General features: G+C 46.9%; 2 protein-coding genes across 2 annotated transcripts in view; one reads left to right on the forward strand and one right to left on the reverse strand.

The window, feature by feature from the left end:
• The window catches only part of TNFRSF11B (TNF receptor superfamily member 11b), a 116456-nt gene extending 114686 nt beyond the window's left edge, over positions 1 to 1770 (reverse strand). The window contains exon 1 of the mRNA XM_081204884.1: positions 1683 to 1770. The gene's annotated coding sequence lies outside the window, so the exon portion shown is untranslated. The remainder of the gene's footprint in view (positions 1 to 1682) is intronic.
• MAL2 (mal, T cell differentiation protein 2) lies at positions 1555 to 22176 on the forward strand. The gene is made up of 4 exons (XM_081205086.1): positions 1555 to 1953; positions 6245 to 6415; positions 13540 to 13728; positions 19960 to 22176. Exons 1-4 carry the CDS (start codon positions 1819 to 1821, stop codon positions 20029 to 20031), a joined length of 567 nt encoding a protein of 188 aa, XP_081061212.1. The 5' UTR covers positions 1555 to 1818; the 3' UTR covers positions 20032 to 22176.
• The last annotated feature ends 706 nt before the right edge of the window (positions 22177 to 22882 follow it).

The raw sequence follows: 22882 nt of genomic DNA on the forward strand, positions 1-22882 counted from the left end.
GTCCCAGGTGCATACTTGAAGAAGCATCTATGTGGATACCAGGTAACCTTTATGCATCCTGCAAGCTGCATACACAAGATGCAAGGGGAGAGATGCAAATTCCCTCATCTGTAGCATCATCCCTGTCCTCTTTTGCATCTGGTCAACCTAGTTCAGATTCCTGGCTGGCTGCTCTTCCCACCTCCTTGGCTATTTCACTCCCCTTTCAAAGGCACAATTGGAACAGGAAGAGAACGAAACAGTAAGAGATTACTGTGTTACTATTCTACTACAATAGTAACACAACAGGAGGGATGCGGGTGGCGCTGTGGGTTAAACCACAGAGCCTAGGACTTGCCGATCAGAAGGTCGGCAGTTCGAAACCCTGCGACGGGGTGAGCTCCCGTTGCTCGGTCCCTGCTCCTGCCAACCTAGCAGTTCGAAAGCATGCCAGTGCAAGTAGATAAATAGGTACTGCTCCGGCGGGAAGATAAACGGCGTTTCCCTGCGCTGCTCTAGTTCGCCAGAAGCGGCTTAGTCATGCTGGCCACATGACCCAGAAGCTGTACGCCAGCTCCCTCAGCCAATAAAGCGAGATGAGCGCCGCAACTCCAGAGTTGGCCACGACTGGTCCTAATGGTCAGGGGTCCCTTTACCTTTAACACAACAGGAACATGCATATATTTACATATCAATGGCGGCCAACACTCCATGCATCTAGGCCAGGGATGGGGACCCTTTGGCCTTCCTGATGTTGCTAAACTACAACTCCCATCCGTCTCAGCAAGCATGGCTAATGCCCAAGGATGATGGGAGCTGCATCAGGAGGCTCAAAGGTTTCCCACACCTGATTAAGGCCATGAAAGCTATCAGGCAGCAATAAAACGTGTACTAATCTTTACAGTACCACCAGGTTCTTGGCTGATTTTTGCTGCAGCTCAGAGCAAACCTGTTGAAATCAGTGCATTTCCGTAACTTTAGTCTTGATTTCAAGGGGTCTGCTCTTGAGTGTGACTTAGCTGGGGGGTGACTCAAACAGCATTTCCTTACTCAGAAGTAAGCCCCCATCGAGTTCAATCGGTCTCACTCCTAAGCAAGGGTGCACAATGCTTTTTAACAGGGGGCCTTAGCATCAGCTTTGCATGCATAAAGTTCCGGGTGCGTTCTCCGGGATGGACTGGGAGAGATCCGCGCCTGAAATCCTGGAGATTCCATGTGGCCAATGCAGAGCTAGACGGGACAACTGTGCGACTCAGTTTCCTATGCTCCTGAGCGTGTGCAAAGTGCAAAGTTCTGTTTCCTTCCTTCTTTCCTAGCCTTCCCCCAAACACAAATCGGGCACCAGGGATGCCCCCACCGGAAAAAACCCCTTAAAAAGGGCTCGGTGCTTAAAGACGGCCAAGACTGACGCAGGCCAAGTCTGTGTCAGCCTGTACAGCGCCGAGCACACGCTTTGCCCTGATTAAAGAGGCGTGTGGAAGAAGCGTGTGCATGCGCGCGCACGTGTGTTTGCGTTGCCTTGATCAAGACGGAGCCCCCTCTAGCTCGGCACCGGACGCGGGAAGGTGGGCGCCAAGGCCGCGTCGGCGATCGGCGAAAGGGGGCGGGCGATCGGCGGGGCGGCGCCCAGCGAGTACACTCTCCCGGCCCGCCACCTGCGCCTCCGCGCTTCCCTTTCTGGTCCCTCCTTCTTCCTTCCCTACCTGGCCGCGGCCACGTCAGGGGCTCCTGCTGCCGCCGCCGCCGCCGCTTCTGCTGCCTCTCTCTCTCTCTCCCTCCCTCCTTCGCCCGATCGCTCGATCCCTGCTCTGGGATCCCCCCCCCTACCCCGGAGGAACCATGATCTCCTCCCGAGGGGGCGCCATGCCGCCGCCCCCCAACGCCACCGCCTACTACCCGCCGCCGCGCATCACCCTGCCCTCCGGCTTGGAGATCCTGCGCACCTACTCGGGGGCCTTCATCTGCCTGGAGATCGTAAGTGGGGGAGCGCGGGTGGGAGGAGAGGCGACCGGGGCGGCAGCAACAAGTGGGAGGCAGAAAGAAAGCACTCCGGGATCTCTCTGCCATGATTGTGCTGGAGGGGATTTTATGCAGTTGTGTTGCCTCGCTGGGCGCTAAAAAAAAACAACCACCACCAGCTGCAGTTTTTAACATTGGTTGGAAAATATAGGTTTCCCATGCATGCTTTTTCTCTTTCTAGCACTTCCCTAGCAGAAATGCACCAGGTGACATGACTGCCCCACACCTGCCCCTCTTCCCCTCTCAAACTAGGGCACATAGTTTGCTGGAATTTAGCAGAGCTGCACCTGGTCATTGCCAAGATGGACCCCCACCTTGAGTTCTTCCATGGAAGAAAGGTGGAATACAAGTGTGTGTGTGTGTGTGTGTGTGTGAGAGAGAGAGAGAGAGAGAGAGAGAGAGAGAGAGAGAGAGAAAGAGAAATATCTAAACTGACACCAGGATGAAAGGTGTACCTGTTTGATTGCCGCTTACCAAACACAGCTGTTAGTCATGAGATTCCCTAACCACTTCTTAGAATTGTGTTTATCTATTCCGTCGAAGTCCCTCCTAGCTACAGCTTTTCGCATTTCCTCCTTGATTTGGATTTTTAAAAAAATTATATAGTCTTCAATCAATGTTCCATGTTTACTTGGTCTTTGAAATGATAGCTGCGTTAGGGCCAGTTATGCGTTTAAACGATGCGACACGGCCTCATTCGTAGAGCCCCCTTAATTGCTCACTTAATACTTATTTCTCTTCCCAACCCTACACGTCTTACTTGGACCCGTGCCATCTTAGTTAAAAGCTTCCTGTCTTGCCTGATTATGTGGCGCTCATCTGTATAAGCCCCACGCTGTCTGAATAGCAGCAGCTTCCCAGGGTCTCAAGTAAAAGAGATCTTTTAACCAGGAGCCAAGACCTTAACCTCTGACATTATGCATGCATCCAAAGCTCTGCTTCTGGGCTATGGCCCTTCCCCACAAATCCCTCTCCCCTCCCCCCCCATCCAGCCTTCCCAAGGTAGCCAGATGCAAAAGAGACAGGGCACTCAATAGAAGAGGAAATTTCAGCAGGTGTTGCATCCCTCTCCACCACAACGCTCTCATCCTGACCAGTTCATACACCCATTCCATTCAAGGTTAACTGGTTTGTTGTCAAAGCAGCCTCAGAGTATGTGGTGACAAGCCAGTCTTGGGTGTGGCTCATCGCAGCTACAGATTGCAACCTTCTTGTACCATGGATAGCGAACTCTGCCTGCCCAAATGTGGTTGGACTTAGCCCTAGCTAGGATAGCTAGTGGCCGAGGACGATGGAAATCGTGGTCCACAGGTTCTCCAGCCCTCTTCTGTGCTATCATAGACACTGCTAAGCCAGGTTTAGTTTTAGAGTTCCCCTGGCATGGCTCCTGTAACGGCATGCAAAAATTCAAGAGCTGGCATTTCCCGCAGCAACGAGAAAATTTTCTTCCTTCTATGCAGCTGTTAAAATCCATAGGAGCCCAGCCAAAAAACTGGGTTGGCAACCTTGTTTTTTTTCCCTTATTCTCACCTGTGTGGATGTACCCAGTCTGCTACACCTTCGTCAGACACACCCACATTACAGGAACACCTCTCCCTACTCTTCTCACCTGCTCTCATTATTTCTCGGGATCACGCATGCGCCTCCCTGAACTTCATTCTTCCTCATGCGCTCAGCTCCATGATGCTTTCACTCCCTGTTACCCACATCCCTGGACCTGCTAAAGACAAACACTGCCCACCTCCCAAAGGAGTTTAATGGTAGCCCGTGAAGGCGCTTTAAATCCAGAATGTGATTCACAAAATGGACAGTCAGTCATATACCATTTGCCTAACAAGCCAAATTGGAAATCCAGTCACAGGCTTCCCTCTCTTAAAACCTGCCATTTGATTGTAGGGTAGATTCATTGAGCTCTCTCCCACCACTGCACACACACAAATAATTTCAGCAATGGATTTCAATCTGTTCTCTCCCTTCTCTTTAAAAGTCATGTTTCCTGTACAAGTTTGCATGCTAATTGTTTGCTGTAGGAATTGAAAAACATTGCAACGCTTGCTGGTTCACAAGTAAATAAAGTACGTCTAGACTACAGTGGTACCTCGGGTTACATATACTTCAGGTTACATACGCTTCAGGTTACAGACTCTGCTAACCCAGAAATAGTGCTTCAGGTTAAGAACTTTGCTTCAGGATAAGAACAGAAATCGGGCTCTGGCGGTGCGGCAGCAGCAGCAGGCCCCATTAGCTAAAGTGGTGCTTCAGGTTAAGAACAGTTTCAGGTTAAGAACGGACCTCTGGAACGAATTAAGTACTTAACCCGAGGTACCACTGTATATTGAAGCGATCAATACATTATTTGTGTGGACAGTTGCCTTTTGCACTCCAGAGTTGTAACTCCTTAGAGACAGGGAAGTGGAGGAGGGAGCAATTGTGAAATGAATTGACTTTTGTGTTGCTCTCTCTTGGTAGAGATGCAGGGATATGGAGCAAGATTGCCTGCTTGAAATCCAAAGCTGCAAATTCCTATGCAAATAACCTGGGTGTAAGCCCCATTGAATGCGCTGGGACCTACTCCCAAGTAAACATGCATAGGATTATCTTGTATGTGCCTAGAGTTTTCCAGAATAATCAAGTGATTAAAAGCAGAACAGTGTTTCCCTCTTTGAGATCGAAAGTAAATTCCCTCCTTGTTTTCTTAGTAGGGTCATAAATATTTAGCGACTGGGAAGTGAAAACCTTGCAGAGCTCAAGTTAGGCAGAAGGCGTAAAACAGGAGCACAGGATCATGCAGATAGGTGGCGGAGTTAGTGAATTATCCAAGCGAGATCATGGACAGTGTCTACTGCGGTGCAGAGAACCCTTGGCCCTCCAGGCAGTGCTGAACTACAACTCCCAACAGCTCTTGACAGCATTGACCAGGGATGATGGGAGTTGTTCAGCAACAGCCAGAGAGCCAAAGGTTCCCCCGCACCTGGTCATAGAGCCATGGAATTGAAATGGTTCTCAAAAACCACCTACTTCCACCCCCTGCTCAACACAAGAAAAACAGATCTGGGGCATCCCTGACTGATGGCTTGGAGACCTATAGTGAGGTACAGCCCACCAGCTTCCTAAATAATTGGGAAGCTGCTCTTACCATTAAGAAGTTTATTACAAGGCCTAACAAACCCAGGACAGTTCTGACATACAGCAAGTATGGACAGAAGGAGCACACAGTTTGGCTGAAATTAAACAGGTGCGGTTAGTACCTGAATGGGAGACTGTCTGAGAACCCTGCGAATGTCTCCTTGAGCTCCCTGGAGGAATAGAGAGATAGAAGTATGTAATACAACGGGTTTGCGCCTGCAAAAGTGTTCTTGGTGGAAATGGTTCACCAAAATGCCCTACATTCTTTGCAGCTGGCAGGTTCCCCCTTCCCTGCTGCTCCTTCAGCTCTGCTCTTTTCTCCAACCAATCAGCTATCACACAGCGAGCACGATGACACCCCAACTCCACATAGCCCACGAGCGTATCTCCGTTGCTGAGGCAGCCAAGGCTAGGCTCCCTGGCAGGATGCAGCGATTCCTCTCACAGCACGACAAGGATCATTGGTCCAGTTGCCTTGGCAACAGGGACATTTCTTCTCATGCACACCCAAGGCACTGCTGCACCCTTTCCTGCCTTCCCTGGGAAAAAAAATCACAGGGGAAAGGTGTGCTTTTCAGGGTGTGCAGAAGCGCTAGCAAAAAACCGAGCCGTTTCGTTTTGACTTAGTCCTACAAAGTACTCCCTGTTTCCTCTTCCAAGCGTTTGCTTTGCCCTTCGGAAGGGGCTGAGAATGACCACCCTGCAGTCTGTGTCATTTGATCCCTGGCCAGGAGAGTACTGGATCCACCATAAACCAGAGGATTAGTGGGTGGTTGGGGAGTGCCAGAGGGCCCATGGCTCCAGGCGTGGATTTTTGAGGGGGCAAATCTTGGGCTTAGGTCTCCTGGGCCCAAATCGTTCAGGGCTCTGTCTATCAACACAAAAGCCTTGAACCTGGTGCATGGCATGTGCTGCCCACATCAGTTGTCTAGCTATTGCTTCCTATATTCAGAATGGAGTAGCAATGTTCCAGGAAGTGAGGGAAGCTCCACTTCTGGCAAACGGTGACTTTCTGAAGTCCGAGATGACACATATTTTGTAAATACAGTGTGATTATTGTGCACATACGTTTCGGTTTTAAGACCTTCTTTTGTTTTGTGTTTTCCTTTTGTGTTCTCAGCTGTTCGGAGCACTTGTCTGGATTTTAGTATCCGCCACCCATGTCCCTCTGCCGCTGCTGCAGGGCTGGGTGATGTTTGTGTCGGTGACGGCTTGCTTCACCTCCATCTCCTTCCTCTGCGTTTTCCTCTTCAGTTACAGAGAAAGAATCGCAATTGATTGGAACCGTTTGGTAAGCATTTAAAAGGCAGCACATTGTTGTTGTTATTGTTGTTATTAAATATAAATCAGTTAATAGTGTTTTCAGGGGCTGTAACATTCTCTGGAAAGTTGGACCCAATTTGCAGATGCAGTCTCAAGTTTGTTAGCAGGCACAAAACAACAAAGCTAGAAAAAACACATTTTATTTATTTGATTTCAACCCCACCTTTTGTCCAAGGAACTGAAGGTTCACCCCTCTCTGCATTGTTCACCCCTCTCTGCATTTTACGACATCTCTGTGGGGTAGGCTAGGATAAGAAGCAGAGAGTGGCCCTCGGCCACCCAGTAAGTTTTGAACCTTGTCCTCCCAGGTCCTGGGATCCTACAGGAGAGAGAGTGGTCTAAACTACTGAGTTTCTTGAGCTTGCCGATCAGAAGGTCAGCGGTTCAAATCCCCGTGATGGGGTGAGCTCCCGTTGCTCTGTCCCAGCTTCTGCCAACCTCGCAGTGCGAAAGCATGCCAGTGCAAGTAGATAAATAGGTACCACTGTGGTGGGAAGGTAAACGGTGTTTCCGTGCGCTATGGCTTCCGTCATGGTCTTCCATTGTGCCAGAAGCGGTTTAGTTATGCTGACCACATGACCCAGAAAGCTGTCTGTGGACAAATGCCAGCTCTCTCGGCCTGAAGCAAGATGAGCACCATACCCAATGGTCGCCTTTGACTGGGCTTAACTGTCCAGGGGTCCTTTACCTACCTTTTAGTCCCCCTAGGGCTCTTAACATTTACAGCTCAATATTTTGTATGTTTTCACTCCCAAGTAATGGATGCATAGCATTGCAGCAGTAATGTATAGGAGCAATCAGAATTTACTTAAAATGTCCCTCCAGTTAAATCAGAGCAGATAGATATAGACATAGACTTAGGGGTATAGATATAGATGTTTTATTTTGTATAAGTACCTCCCAAAGCCATGGATATTATTATTTAATACTATTCTAATGATTGTTGAATGTTACTTTTTTGATATCGGTTACCTTTTTTAAAGTTATGTTTTATTATCACATTTTTGTATTGCATTAGATTGTTATAAGATGTCCATTTTTTGTTTCTTCAGCTTGTAAACCGCCTTGGGTATTGTAAGATAGAAAGACGGTATACAAATTAAAAATGATGATAATCATGATGATGGATGATAAACTTCAATTTTTAAGAGAGGTATCCGTTCTTGTGTGAGAGGGCAGGGGACATGCTTGTTTTTATTAAAACCCCTACTGCAACATTGGAAAGAAGACTCTCCTCCCATCTTAGAGCGCCTGATTTCTTCAACAGATGTATAAATTAATGCTGAAACAATTTAGTTTATTATGATGCATGCAAATAGCTCCAAGGTGACAATGTGACAGCCACACTTTCCCATTAGCATTTTGTAAATCTCTGCTTTATTAGGAGGAAAAGTTGTGCATCTTTCACAACTAATTAGCAGTTACGCGGGGCAGAACATTTTCCATTTCATAAATTCATCAGTAACGAATAGATGTCAGTTGCAGATACAGTGCTAGGCAAGTCTTGGCCATTTCAAAGCTTTTAGCTTTGTTTACTGAGCACAAGTAAAATAAACATGCTACGTTAGATCGCTTCTAGTAGTCAAATAACGTACGAAGGGCACAGCATTGGCTACCTCTCTTCTAAGGCATCAGTGGGAGGAAACCACCCTTTCAAAGTGAAAATTTTAAAGTGCGAATTACCATATTCCAATTCAAAATTTCCTGTAAACTGCACATCACCGCTGATTCACAAGTGTGAGTTCATCACTTATCACATCATGGCTCTTTGCTGAATGTGTGAACTCTCTCAACTGGGAAAAGTGCATTTGAAATGACACTGAGTGGTATGGCTTCTCCTCCCCGTGGGGATTGTTCTGTGATGATTCATTCATACTTATGCAAGTCATAACTTGATGCTGCCATAAGGGAGTGATGAACATACATGCGTTTGGCTGGCTAGTGGATGTCCAGGAAGACTTAAAGCAGCCTTCCTGCGTCCTCAGACATTGTTGGGTTACAACTCCCATCATCCCAGACCATTGCCTATACTGGCTGGGGATGATGGGAGTTGTGGTCCAAAAACATCTGGAGACCCAGTTTTGGGGAAGGCTATATTACTATGGCTGTGAACATGATTGCTTGGGACGCTAATATTCTGGAACAAGGGTGGACAGAAATTAGCTTCTGATGCAGTTTTATGTCATCTGATCAAGTCCACAAAAATGTTTTGCTCTTAAGGAAGTCAAACCCTCCTGATGGGTAGCCAGGGTGATGTTCTCCAGATGTTGCATCCGTAATGCCCTTCATCCCTGACCACGAGCTGGGAGATGATGAGAGCTGGAGTCAAGTAACATGGAGCTTTTCAAGCAGAGGTTGGATGGTCATCTATTATGGATGCTTTAGCTGAGATTCCTCCATTGCAGGGGGTTGGTCTAAATCAGTGATGGCCAAACTTGGCCCTCCACATCTGTTTTGGGACTACAATTCCCATCATCCCTGACCACTGGTTCTGTTAGCTAGGGATGATGGGAGTTGTAGTCCCAAAACAGCTGGAGGGCCAAGTTTGGCCATCACTGGACAGAATGATTCTAGGAGTGCCTTCAGACTCTACAATTCTACGGTTCTACCATCTGGAGGGCACATAGTGTTGCTCTTGAAGTATTGTGGACACTGGATTGTCTACAATGCTGCTCCTGCTCAGAGCAGACCCAGGCAAGTTATTGAAACTGACTACTTCATGGTCATTCATCCCAGTGAGTCTACTCAGGGTAGGACTAATATGGGCGGCAACCCAGAAACTCTGTGAAGGCTGTGCAAACTAGCAGCTTTCAAGACCGCTCTATGCTGCAGGGCCACTGGAGAGATTGTAAACCTTTCAGACCCAAATCGAAGCATTTAGAAATTTTATCACTCCCGGGAGTGAACAATTCCATTAGTTTCAATGGAAGCAAATTTCAGCTGGGGATAGGCTTGTCACTGCCTACTCCTCAATGTTTATGCCATGCCTGCAGAGATGGAACCCTCGTGGTTTATCTGGGTGTTCCTTTGGTATTGTTGTGGCATTATATTCATCTCTTTCTCTGTTGTGTGTGCGCAGAGTGGGAGCACTCTGAAAGCACTTTTGATCTGGAAAGCCACAAACACCTCCATGTATGTTTGCATTCATCCTTTCCTTGCTTGCACAGCAAACAAGAAAGGCCCATGGCCAGAGCTCAGGCTTCGCCTGCACAACACACCCCAGTCGGCAGTGCCATGGGGAATTGTTTGCTCGTTTGACCTTTGTTTTACACCAGGCGCTTAATTTGTGTCAGCTAATGCAGGTCCAGGCCTGCCTGCTGTGTATCCCACAGCAGGGAACCATTCCTAAATTACGTCGGGCCTTTGCATCAATTTTGCAGCATAGAGTTTGCCATATTGCCTTTAACCCCACACTTTGGGCTCCATACAACCTGTTTGTTCAGCATTCATCCCGAACCACTTGCACAAAGCTCATGCACTGGTTAGAGAAGGCCCAGTCTGTATTCAGCATTTTTTTTTTTTATTTGTCTGTGGAGAAGATAAACAGCAATGAGCATTCATGCTCATTTGTTTGTTTGGTGGTTATACATCTTCCCATTAATCCATTGTTAATGACAGGAGGACCATAGCTTGGCGGTAGAGCATCTTCTTCGCATGCACAATCGCTGGCATCTCCAGGTGGGGCTGGACACACCTTCTCCTACCTGAAACCCTGGAAAACTGCTGCCAGCCAGAGTAAACAATGCTGAGCTAGATGGTTTGACTTGAGATAAGGCAGTTTCCTATGTTTATCCCACACTTTATAGCGCATATCCCTGTCATTTCCCTGTCTGCAAAAGGTCTTATTTAAAAAAAGCAGCTAATTTGTTATCCCAGAATCCTTTTTATGCAAACCTACATTTCCTTTGCATAAATTAAAAAGGACCTACATTTCTTTTGTAGGGACGCAGGTGGCGCTGTGGGTTAAACCACAGAGCCTAGGACTTGCCGATCAGAAGGTCGGTGGTTCAAATCCCCACGACGGGATGAGCTCCCGTTGCTCGGTCCCTGTTTCTGCCAACCTAGCAGTTCAAAAGCATGTCAAAGTGCAAGTAGATAAATAGGTACCACTCTGGCAGGAAGGTAAACGGCGTTTCCGTGAGCTGCTCTGGTTCACCAGAAGCGGCTTAGTCATGCTGGCTACATGACCCGGAAGCTGTCTGTGGACAAACGTCGGCTCCCTCAGCCTATAGAGCGAGATGAGTGCGCAACCCCAGAGTCATCCGCAACTGGACCTAACGGTCAGGGGTACCTTTACCTTACATTTCCTTTAGAGTGGCTTCACTGAAGTGGGAGCCAATCCTGGTGAGGGAGCTGTTCTCTCTGAAGTTTGGAGCTGTCAGTAGAGTCTGTCCTAGTATGAAGACTCTTCAGTGGTGCAACTGGAATAAATAAGGGAATGGGGCAAAATGTCTGGCAGTCTGGGGACTCAGCTATACAGCTGCAAATAAAACGTTTTAAGTGCAATATCCAATGTTACACTAGGTGGTCAATGGTGAGCCGTATGGAAAAATCAATGTATTTTTTATAAAATGCACAAAAAAGCATTTTCAGAATTTTTTTTGTACGTGTGCAAATTCCACCTGGGATTCCTTGTTTCTGTTACAGAGTGGAGGAGGTAGCAGCAGCGGTGGAGGAAGCCGCTTGGGCGCCTGGGGTGGCGTGCCCAGGGGCGGGGCGAGCCGCCCATAGGGGTGGGGCACACCGCAGGGCCTCCAGAGTCTGCCTGCCTCCTCCCACTCAGTCGCCTTACAGCTGGGGGAGAGGCAGTGGGCGGACTGTTTGGGCAGCGCGGAGCCTGCGTGCGCCCAAGCCACCGTGTCTCTCCCGGGAGAGATGTGTGGCTCGGTCGTGCTGCAGGCCCCACAGTGAGTGGCGCCCACTATTTGTCACCCCGGTCAAACCTGGGGCAGCCCACATCTGCCACACACCCCTTCCTCTGCCCCTGAATAGCAGCTGTGAGGGGCAAGACAGCTGAGTGGCATAGGGAAGCTAGTGCATGTGATCCAGAGGTGTCGAGGGCATCAAGAGAAAGAAGTAGTGGGCTTGCTGGCATGGCTGCCATTTTAATTGTCCCACAATGCAACACCCTTTTGGAATGGGTGAGTCCTCATTTTGTCAGTTCTGTTCCAGTGGTTTTCTGGTTTTGTCTGTGTTCAAATAATAGTGTGGGTTATTAATAATAATAATAATAATAATAAATTTTGTTTATATCCCGCCCTCCCCAGCCGAAGCCGGGCTCAGGGCGGCTAACAACAATAAAACAGTACAAAAGTACAGCACAAACAACACTCTAAAATCATTCATTATAAAATTAATTAAAAAACAAAAACATGCCTTTCCCTCTGGCAAAGGTTTCTGTCCTTCTACTAGTGACAGAGAACTTTATTGTACTGGTTGCCAAGGGGCAGAGGAAGTTCCAGGCGGGTAGAGGAAATGAGATCATCTACCTTCTGAAAACACCCACAAAGACCTGCGCACACTGGGCTACTCATACGGGATGCATGTGGTCCCTTCATTGGCCAGAAGTTTGAGCAAAGGTGTTGCCCAGTGGACATCTGAAGGTCTAGGAGATGAATGGTGGTCCTTAGTCCATGGTCACTACAAACTGCTTATTGTGCTGCTTGTTTCCTCAAAGGATCCTGGTTCCCTTGTGTGTTCCTAAGACAGGAACAGTAATTGAATTTCTGTGAATTGCCTTGTGGCTTCATCTATCATACTCCAGGAGAATGCCCTTTTATATGATGGACGGCGTGGGTGCCTGTGTGAGAAGGGAAGGCCTTATATTCAAAGAGGATATTGCAGTGGTTCTCTGTGAGATTTCACACAGAGGCACATTATGTACATATTTACACACACACACACACACAGCCTGCGTTTCCACTCACTGGAACCACAAATCTTGCCACACTCTGCTTCCAACTACCTCAAATGCAGTACACATCACTTTATCTCTGTAGGGTTGAACAGCAGCTGTTCACTCATATGAGAGAAACTAAAGAAGCAAACCTGAGGAGTTTGCTAAATGTTAGGAGGAAATCTGCCAGCCTACACCATCCCTGATCTTTTCCCTGGTGGGGGAAAAATATGCGGGACACATTTGGCATTTCCCGACAATATTGTTTGGTAGCTGCTGCAGGAGTGAGCAACTACCAAAACCCTAAGCACTGCAACATCCCATTTTTTCCTTTTGCAAAAGGTTGCCAAAGGAACATTGGTTGACAGAAGTCAACATCCCCCGTAACACAGGGTTAGGCCCTGAATTCATACCTGTTTTATTTCTACCATATAAATCAAGGTTGGGAAACTTTGGGTCTGTGGGCCGAAAGTGGCCCTCTAGGCTGCTGTCTCTGGCCCTTAGAATTCTCCCCAGGCCACAGCCCTCACTGGACCCCCAAGTGTATTTTCTTGGCTGAGTTGTGTTCTTGGACTCTGATAACATACCCTCCAATATTCTTCTGATGAAAATCAGGGAATGTGTCTTTTCGGTGCTGTGCTTCCATGCAAGTCAGCAGGCTCATGTGAGAGCACAGCTTTGAAAGATCTTCCTGAACGCAGCGGTGGCAGTGCTGGAGAGGGAGAAATTGGGACATTCTGCCATCCAATCAGAAGCCGGGATGGCCTCCGTAATTTCACTATTTCCCAGGAAAATACTGAGGGGTGTGTATAATGCCTCTTGCTTCCCTAGATGGAGCATACAGAGTGGGGGCAGGTGGGTAGGAATTAGCCTATTGCAGAAAGGAAAAACCCACGTGTGGTGCCCTGCCTGCTCCAAAAGAGAAAGGCTGTGTGGAGTAGTGGTTAGAGTGTCTGACTAGGACCTGGCAGGCTCAAGTCCTGAAGCTCACTGAGTGACCTTGGGCCAGTCCTTGTCATTCAGCCTTTCAGTGGTTGTGAGGATAAAATCGAGAGGGGAAGATGCACGTGCCTCTTCCTTGAGCTCTGTGGAGCAGAGGTGGGGTATAAATTTAATAACAAATATTAATCCTGCTTTTATTTATTTTATTGTTCCGCTCGAACCGACTCTTTGTTTTAATTTTTGTTCCTTTTCAGGATTTCATTTACCACGCAGGTGTCTTTGTCTGCTATTTTGGGACCTTTCTACTGCAAGCGGCAACCACCTCTTTGCATTCTCACCCGGTGAAGTACACCGTCAATTTCGACACCACCAGGAACATCAGTACCACTAGCTTTGAGAAGCTTCTAAGTGAACACGAATACAACTTGAGCATCGCAGCTGCCGTAAGTATTATAAAGGCACATCCTTAAAGGGAGAGGGGACATGTTTCTCCCTCCTCTTCTCTCTCCTTTGGACCTGTCTTCCTCTCCTGACCATGAGAGGGCTCTGATGGGATACAGTGGTACCTTGGGTTAAGAACTTAATTTGTTCCAGAGGTCCGTTCTTAACCTGAAACTGTTCTTCACTTGAAGCACCACTTTAGCTAACGGGGCCTCCCGCTGCCGCCGCACCGCAATTTCTGTTCTCATCCTGAATCAAAGTTCTTAACCCAAGGTACTATTTCTGGGTTAGCAGAGTCTGTAACCTGAAGCGTCTGTAACCCGAGGTACCACTGTACTGCAATGCCTTGAGGGCTTACCCAGGCTTCCTTCTGTGTTGTGTTCCTAGACAGTGGTCCACGCTTTAAAGCTCTGTGTCCGAGCAGTTACTTCTTTGTCCTGGAGGTTTCCCTGGGGAGGCTCACATTTAATCTTTTTCAGGCCAGAATAATAATAATAATAATAATAATAATAATAATAATAATAATAATAATAATTTTTATTTATATCCCACCCTCCCCAGCCAAAGCCGGGCTTAGAGCGGCTAACATCATACAAGTAAGGCAATGCATAAAAACAAGCGATCAGTACATTAAGATACATCCCACAATTAATTCAAACAAATTAAAATTAAAACTGGACAAGTGGCAATCTTCAGGTTAAAACTGAAGGCGGTTACCAGCTGTTTTCCACTGATATTATAAGCACCTGTGAGCGGGCTGGGAACCTCCTTCGTGCTTGTTCTTATACAAGGAGAAAATGAGTCAGACTGAACCCTGACCAAAGCCCCGGCGGAACAGCTCCGTCTTGCAGGCCCTGTGGAAAGATGTCAAATCCCGCAGGGCCCTAGTCTCTTGTGAGAGAGATTTCCACCAGGCCAGGGCCACAGCCAAAAAGGCCCTGGTTCTGGTCGAGGCCAGTCTGTTCTCTCCGGGGCCCGGAATCTTTAGGATGTTGTTATTTGCAGACCATAAGGTCCTCCATGGGGCATACCAGAAGAGGCGGTCCCGTAGGTATGAGGGTCCTAGGCTGTATAGGGCTTTAAAGGTTAAAACCAGCACCTTCAACCTGATCCTGTACTCCACCGGGAGTACCCTACCCAAGCTTTGCCCACTTTAAGTAGAGAGCCTCCAGTATACCTGAAGGAGCGTCTCCACCTCCATTGTTCTGCCCGGACACTGAGGTCCAGCGCCGAGGGCCTTCTGGCGGTTTCCTCGCTGTGAGAAACCAAGTTACAGGGAACCAAGCAGAGGGCCTTCTCAGTAGTGGCACCCGCCCTGTGGAACGCCCTCCCACCAGATGTCAAAGAGAAAAATAACTAACAAACTTTTAGAAGACATCTGAAGGCAGCCCTGTTTAAAAGGGAAGCTTTTAATATTTGATGAATTATTGTATTTTAATATTTTGTTGGAAGCCGCCCAGAGTGGCTGGGGAAACCCAGCTAGAGGGGCGGGGTATAAATAATAAATAATAATAATAATAATAATAATAATAATAATAATAATAATAATAATTACTACTACTACTACTACTACTACTATTATTATTATTGGAAAGCGCTCTTGGGCATCACCCGCTGAGAAGGCATCATGGAGTTTGAGGTGCTCAGTGTGCAAGGGGCAGCTTTCTCAGGGAAGAGCAACTTATTGGTTGGTGTCTCTGGTGGTTTGCAGGTGGGGGGAGGCTGCCAGGGTGATTTCCCAGGTGCATTTTTGGGGTGGGGAGGTGTACTGCTCACACCACTGTTCCCGAGCCAGCCCTGTTCTATCTTGTGAGGCTGGAATCTGATCAAAGCAGGGCTGGCTCAGGGAGGGCGGAGCAAAAAGGATGCAACAGCCTTGCGCCCTTCGATCCCAGCTCCTCAGTGGCGAAGCCACATGCAAGGGGCGCATGGCATTCTTCTCAGGCCGCCCTCTCCAAGCCGCTTTCCAAAGCTTCACAAAGTGGCACAGGCCTGGGGTCGCTCTGGCGGTGAGAGCTGGTATGTCATGCAACAGGTTCCTTCTGCTTTGCGTCCCCATCCCTGGGCACACACATGCGCTTTAGGCGCAGTTAAAGCATGCTCCACCACTGGTAGTTTGAGGGTCTTGGGTTGGAGGGGTTGTAGCTCAGGCTTGAAGTCCCGGTCCTAAACCTGGGTTCAACCCCTCTATGGCTTGCACTGCTGGTTTTCCTGATGCAGCTGGTACTTTCTGCTCTCTGTCAGAATCTTAGTTGCTATATAGCAGGCATGTCCAACAGGTAGATCACAATCTACTGGCAGATCACGGGGGTGTCCCAGGTCGATCGCCACCCCCCAGGTCGATCTCCCTCCCCCTCAAAAAAGTTCAACAACTTTTGCTTCCTAAAACAACCTTGGTAAAGGTAAAGGGCAAAGAGAGCCCTGACCATTAGGTGCAGTCGTGGCCGACTCTGGGGTTGCGGCGCTCATCTCGCTTTATTGGCCGAGGGAGCCGGCGTACAGCTTCCGGGTCATGTGGCCAGCATGACTAAGCCGCTTCTGGCGAACCAGAGCAGCACACGGAAATGCCGTTTACCTTCCCGCCAGAGCGGTACCTATTTATCTGCTAGCACTTTGACGTACTTTCGAACTGCTAGGTGGGGCAGGAGCAGGGACCGAGCAACGGGAGCTCACCGCATTGCGGGGATTTGAACCACGACCTTCTGGTCGGCAAGTCCTAGGCTCAGTGGTTTAACCCACAGCGCCACCCGCCTTCTCAAAAAAAAGCTCAACAACTCTGGTCCATTCTCCAATGACAATGGGTAGATCACTGCCAGGTTTTTTTTAATAGTGTGAGTCTCTTGGAATTTGGGCGTCCCTGCTGTATAGTGTCAGGATTATGACACTTCCTTGTTTGGGAAGCCTTGACTAGTGATGACCAGGCTTTTTTTTCGGCAAGTGTGAGTGCTATGGATGAGAGGGAAGGAGGGAAAGAGAGAGAGAGAGAACACCACACCCTGGTGGTTTTGCCTGTGGTTTCCGAAGCTGCAAAACAGGTTAACAGAGCAAGCGTGAGTAGGAAATCCATAATGTGGAGCTGAATTGATGCTGAGCTGACCCCATGGGTCAAGCTACTGCTCTTCATTACTGCTGCCTGTGCCACTTTTGCAGTGCTTAAATTGGGGGCAGGGCAGGGAGAGGAGTTGTGCCCCCTTAGGAGTTGCGACTGACCCTCTTGGCTACATAGGAAGCTGCCTTATTTTGGCCCATAGTCTTTGCCCATCAAGCCCAGTGCAGCTTGCTCGGACAGGCAGCAACCCTCCAGCATCTATCCCACCGCTTTCTATAACTCGACCCCTTTAACAGGAAGTGCCAGCTATTAAACCTGCGACCTTCTCTGAGGAAAGTCTGTGTTTCTCCACTGAGCCACACTCCTTCCCCTGAGAGGCTGTGGGAAGGGCTGGAGCATTTTTCTAATGTCCAGCCAGGCTTCTTGGGCCCCCTTCCCCATTAATGCTTGACACATGGGCCATTTCTGGTGATGTCCGGCTATCCAAACACTGACACATGACTATCCATGGTTCTCCTCCTGTTCTTTGTCTGTTTCTTCAAAGGGTCCTCTTGAGCTTTCTTCCTCCCATTATGGCTTTTATAGGACTCCAGTCCTCAATCCTCCCCTAAGGTGGACCCCTGGGGACACACAGTGCAGATTAATAATCATTTCTCCTCTCCAGGAAACCCTGAAAGCTGTAAGTCAGGGGTAGACAACATGGCGTCCTTCAGATTCTGTTGGACTACAACTCCCATCATCCCTTGCCATTGGGACTTCCCACAACATCTGAAATCCCACAACATCTGAAATGTGCTGTGTAGAGTACTCCTGTTGCAATGTTTCTGAGAATGACATGCTAGAGAATACTAATATTTCCCCAGACTACAACACCCAAGATTCTTTGGAGGGATCCATGACTAGTTAAACCTGTCTAAAATGTATGTTGTTGTTGTTTAGTCATTTAGTCGTGTCCGACTCTTCGTGACCGCAGCACGCCAGGCACTCCTGTCTTCCACTGCCTCCCATAGTTTGGTCAAACTCATGCTGGTAGCTTCAAGAACACTGTCCAACCATCTCGCCCTTTGTCATCCCCTTCTCCTTGTGCCCTCCATCTTTCCCAACATCAGGGTCTTTTCCAGAGAGTCTTCTCTTCTCATGAGGTGGCCAAAGTAAATCTAAATCCTCAATGTCTGCTTGGACACCCACTTGAGTCACTGCCCTGGTTCCTTGTGACCCAAAAGGTGCGAATATCATGCGCAATCAGGGATTAGTTATCTTTTTATAAGAACAAAACCTGGGTTGCATTGCTAAGCATGCTTACGTAAGGATACACTTTGAACTTGGTAGGGCTGGTGCTCAGATAGATCTGCTTTATTACCAAGGCATTAGGGAGACATCAAAGCCATTAAGCAATCTATGGAGCACAGTCCCAACGTTAGAAAGAAACCTGGATTACGTTTTCCCTTTAACCCTTGGAGTGGTTTCAGGTTGAGAATTAATGCCAAACTTATATAACCAAAGTTGATGCCATCCACATTATTTTAGGGTGACTCACCTTAATGGCGTTGATGAATAGGTAGATCAAAGAACATGTTATGCAGGGAATCTCCCAGCAAGATTTCTCTCTCTCTCTCTCTCTCTCTCTCTCTCTCTCTCTCTCTCTCTCACACACACACACACACACACACACACACACACACTTTTCCTTTGTGAAATCTGAGGAATACTTTACTATCCCACCGACCCAACAGGAGCAGTTTTGCAGGTCTTTAAAAATGTGTTGCTCTTCCCATTATTTTCTTTTAAAGTGATGATGTTTTAAGTGCCCTTTTAAGTGAGGGGAAATGGGAGGTTGGAGTTGGAAGAGAGCAGGCTCCTGCCTAAAGCTTGGAGAAAGAGGTGGGCCACTGGCGGAAGAAGAGGAGTGCGGGGGGGGAGCGCACCGCCCCCAGCAGCGTAATCCCAGTAGGGTGCCATCGCGGCTGTTCCCCCCCCCCCCACGCTGGGCTCCACACCCCTGCAGGCGGTGTGCCCCGACCCCACCTGCTCTCTGCCCTGGTGCCGGAGCATGAAGCTCTCCGCTGAGGTAGGCAAGCCATTGTGGCCAATGTTGGGGTCATTAATAATAATAATAATAATAACAATAATAATAATAATAATTTATTCATTCATTCATTCATTCATTCATTCATTCCCTGGCCAAAGCCAGGCTCAGTGCAGCTAACACCAATAAAATTACAATAAAACATAATGGGGGGGGGGGGACCAGTTGATTAATATACGGAACAGGTCTCGGTGTTTTGATTTCTGGGAATGGAGTTGAGAGATGACCTAACCTGGGGAGAAAACAGCAAAGACCTGATGAAGAGAGCACAGCATATTTTCTGAGAATCCTCCGGAAAAACAATCTCTCAAAGGACCTGTTGATGGCATTTTACAATTGTACTGTTGAGAGTGTATTAACTTATGGTCCGTGTGTGTGGTTTGGGAGCTGCACGGTCAGGGAGAAAACCATACTGTCCAGGGTTGTAAAGACTGCAGAGAGAATAACTGGGTGCACTCTTCCCACCTTGGATCAAATCTATGCTGCCAGGTGCCATAAGAAAGTGGCAGAGATAGCGCAGGATAGTGTGCACCCCGGAAATGATCTCTTTCAGCTTCTGCCTTCTGGAAGAAGGTATAGGGTTATGAAGACTAGGACTAGCCGCCTGAGAAACAGTTTCTACCCAAATGCAATTCTGGTTTTAAACGCAGTATAAGGAGTCTCTATAGGAGTATATTGTATTTTAAAATGGGGTTTCAGAGTTTTTAGGGGGTTTTGAATGTCTTATGTAGATTTTTCAATTTCATTGTTCATTGAAGCATTGTTCAGCTTTCAAAAATAGTTCAAAAACTGGAACACTCACTTCCGGGTTTTGATCGTTAGAGAGTCGATTTGTTTGGAAGCCAAGGCATTTGAGATCCAATGTACGACTATAATAATAATAATAATAATAATAATAATAATAATAATAATAATAATAAAAATCTCACTGCAAAAAACATTATGTTGTGGCAACCATAACCTTGATTTAAGGAGCCATGTGGTGATTAGCTTTTATATCTGAGTTTCTGACTGGGAGGAAAGAGGGATTTGAAATCTAGTGGAACAGCCAATTTTCTACAGGAAAACTCACCTGGCGCTTTCTTCCTCCCTCTGCAGATCTTTGCCTTTGCAACAACTGTGTGTTATGGGTGCAGCACTACCCTGGCTCTACGAAGATGGAAGCTATAGCACTAGAAGCAACAAGGCAGCTAAAGGGCACCCCGTCTCGTTTGCGTACTTGTTCCGATGATCAAATGATGTACTACTTGTGGAGTTGCAAAGGATGCTTGGAACACATTTATATTTTTCTAAGATGTTGACACACACAAACATACACAAGAAGTCTATGTCATAATTATATATGTGTGTATAATATATATATATATATATAATATATATTTGGACAAGGGTGGGGGAAAACTTGCTTGTTTATTTCTCCAGTTTTCAGTTGCTTATGTTAACTGATTTCCTGGGAACGTTACCCTCTGCTACAGATAGTATTATAAAGTTGAGTGATGGAATAGGGTTATCGTCGGCAGACAACTGTGTACTTTTTTTTTTGGTGCTAAACATCTGCTTGCAAGAAAAGCAAACATCTCTACAGACGGGCTGTGTCTCTCGCACACACGCAAACACAGGGAGGCAGCTATGAAACGATAACCCGCCGAGCATCCGCCTGAAAGCTAACTGTGTTCGCAGGCCTGCCAACATCAGCAGCTAAACACAACCTCCATTTATTTCAGTGCGGCATCCTTTGGCAACCTGGTTTCCTCCAGATGTTGCTTTGGTCCCGCTCCTATCAATTGTCATTCCACAACATCTGTAGGTTGGCAAAAGGTGCAGTGGGGACTGTGCTGGACTAGGGTTACCAACTCCCTGGGTTTGGCCCTGAGTTGGGTTTTGCAGTCAAATTCTCAAGGCCATTGGATAGTGTCAAACTGCTGCCTTTGAATCTTGAGTCTAGGAGGTTTTCAGTAGTATTCCTCTAAAACAGTATAAAAATAGCTCACCATTCTGAAAGAGAAAAGGTGTAAACATTTCTATCAATGTTTCCCCAGATTTCCAGTTTCTCCAGTGGAAAAACCAGGGAGGAAACTTACCCAACCCCATATTAATTTTTCCCTGTTTCCCTTCATCTTCACATCTGTAAGTGCCACCACTCTGAGCCCAATTTAGGTCTCTTCAAGAACTGGCCGCTCCATTCCAGAGATCTGTCAAAGGCATGTGGGATTTCCGTGGAAGTCTCTTAAAATCATTTAACAATTTCTCAGGAGCCATGCTAGGTGGATTCTCCTAATGCTCTTGAACTAATGTCTATCCCGGCAGTAAATGTAATATTTTTCAGAAAGTTGATTTCCCCCTTTTTTATTACTTTAAAAATAAAGTAATTCATGGAAAAGGTGGGTGGGTGGGGGAGTCTTTTAATATTCATTCAGTCCTTATATAAGGCTCTAGCTTTAGTTTTTAAACTGTACTTTTCACCTGTAATCTTCAAAGCATTTTAGAGAAAAAAATTCTTGCCCAAGAGGAAAAAATTAGGTAAGCAATGTACTCAAAGCTTTAACATTAGCAGAGAATGAAAGTGTACTTTTTTAAAAAAAGGCAAGCCAGGAATATTAATTAGTTGGATTTGAAATCATGACAACTAGCTAATTCAATAACCATATAGATCTCAAAAGTCGGGCTCTTTCTATCTGGTATTTGTTGGGCTGATAATATAAATATTTTTTACAGCTCTGAATTTAAATTGTATATCAAAATACCTTTTTGAAACGATTTGTGTTTCTTCAAGGGAAATAGTTATATTCAGTTTTAAAATACATACCTGTATTGATTAGCACTGTAGTTCATATGATCCACGCAAAAAACAGGCATATTGTTTCAACTCTGTGTGGGCTGTATAAACTTGGATTTTATTTCTTACTTCTCCTGGTCCTGCGTGTCTTACTGCAACAATATGGAGTCCCTTTCCAACTTTTGCAGGCAAGATCTGGAAAGTGCCAATGTCTAAACTCATATTATCTAATTTATAATGTAGACTCCCACACTTATTGGAGACGGCTTTAGATTTTGAAAGCCAATAGCTTCTTGCATTGACAAATTTTGTTTCAGCAACATGTATTTATATTGCAGAGCACCTCTAAAGCATTGTTCTCAGTGTGGAAAAAATGTATATTTGTGGTTAACTGTTGTGCAGATTTCTCCCTTGAATATAAATGTTTGCACTATTTCACCTGGATGAGCAAGTTCTTAACCGATTTATGCTTTCTGTAAGTGTGGCATTTACTCTTTCTTCTAACAAAAGTTTCTTAAAGATCATGTGAATGGAATTGAGCCCAGATCGCCAGCTTGATTCTTTGTATCGCCTCATTTTGTTGTGCTGCGAGACACCACGAATCAAAGGAAGGCATCGCCACTGGCTGAAACCAATGTTGAAATCGGAAAACGCAGCCAACACAGGCAACTGGTAGAGGATTAGGGGCTCTGGATAGGAGACAGGCTGGATCCAGTCTAGGCATGGCAGCCTAGACAAGATAAAGTTAGAAATTGGGTTTGGAGTGCAATTTTGAGAGGAAGCGGCAGAGTCCTATTGACTGGAGCAGGGACCTAAGCAATAAACAGCTTCACAAGTCAAGGGAAGGGCTGTAGCTCAGGGCTAGAGCATCTGCTTTTCATGCAGAAGGTCCCAAGTTCAATCCCCGATATCTCCATGCCAACCTAGCAGTTCGAAAGCACGCCAGTGCAAGTAGATAAATAAGTACCTCTGCGGCGGGAAGGTAAATGGTGTTTCTGTGCGCTGCTCTGGTTTGCCAGAAGCGGCTTAGTCATGCTGGCCACATGACCCAGAAAGCTGTCTGTGGACAAACACTGGCTCCCTCGGCCTGAAAGCGAGATGAGCACCGCAATCCCATAGTCGCCTTTGACTGGACTTAACTGTCCAGGGGTCCTTTACCTTTACCTTTTTTTTGCTCTGACTCAGTATAAGGCAGCTTCATATGTTTCACAGAGAAAGGGCAGTGGCGTAGCGTGGGGGGTGCAG

This window comes from Podarcis bocagei, assembly GCF_964188305.1.
Source record: "Podarcis bocagei genome assembly, chromosome: 8".
Classification (NCBI taxonomy): Eukaryota; Metazoa; Chordata; class Lepidosauria; order Squamata; family Lacertidae; genus Podarcis; species Podarcis bocagei.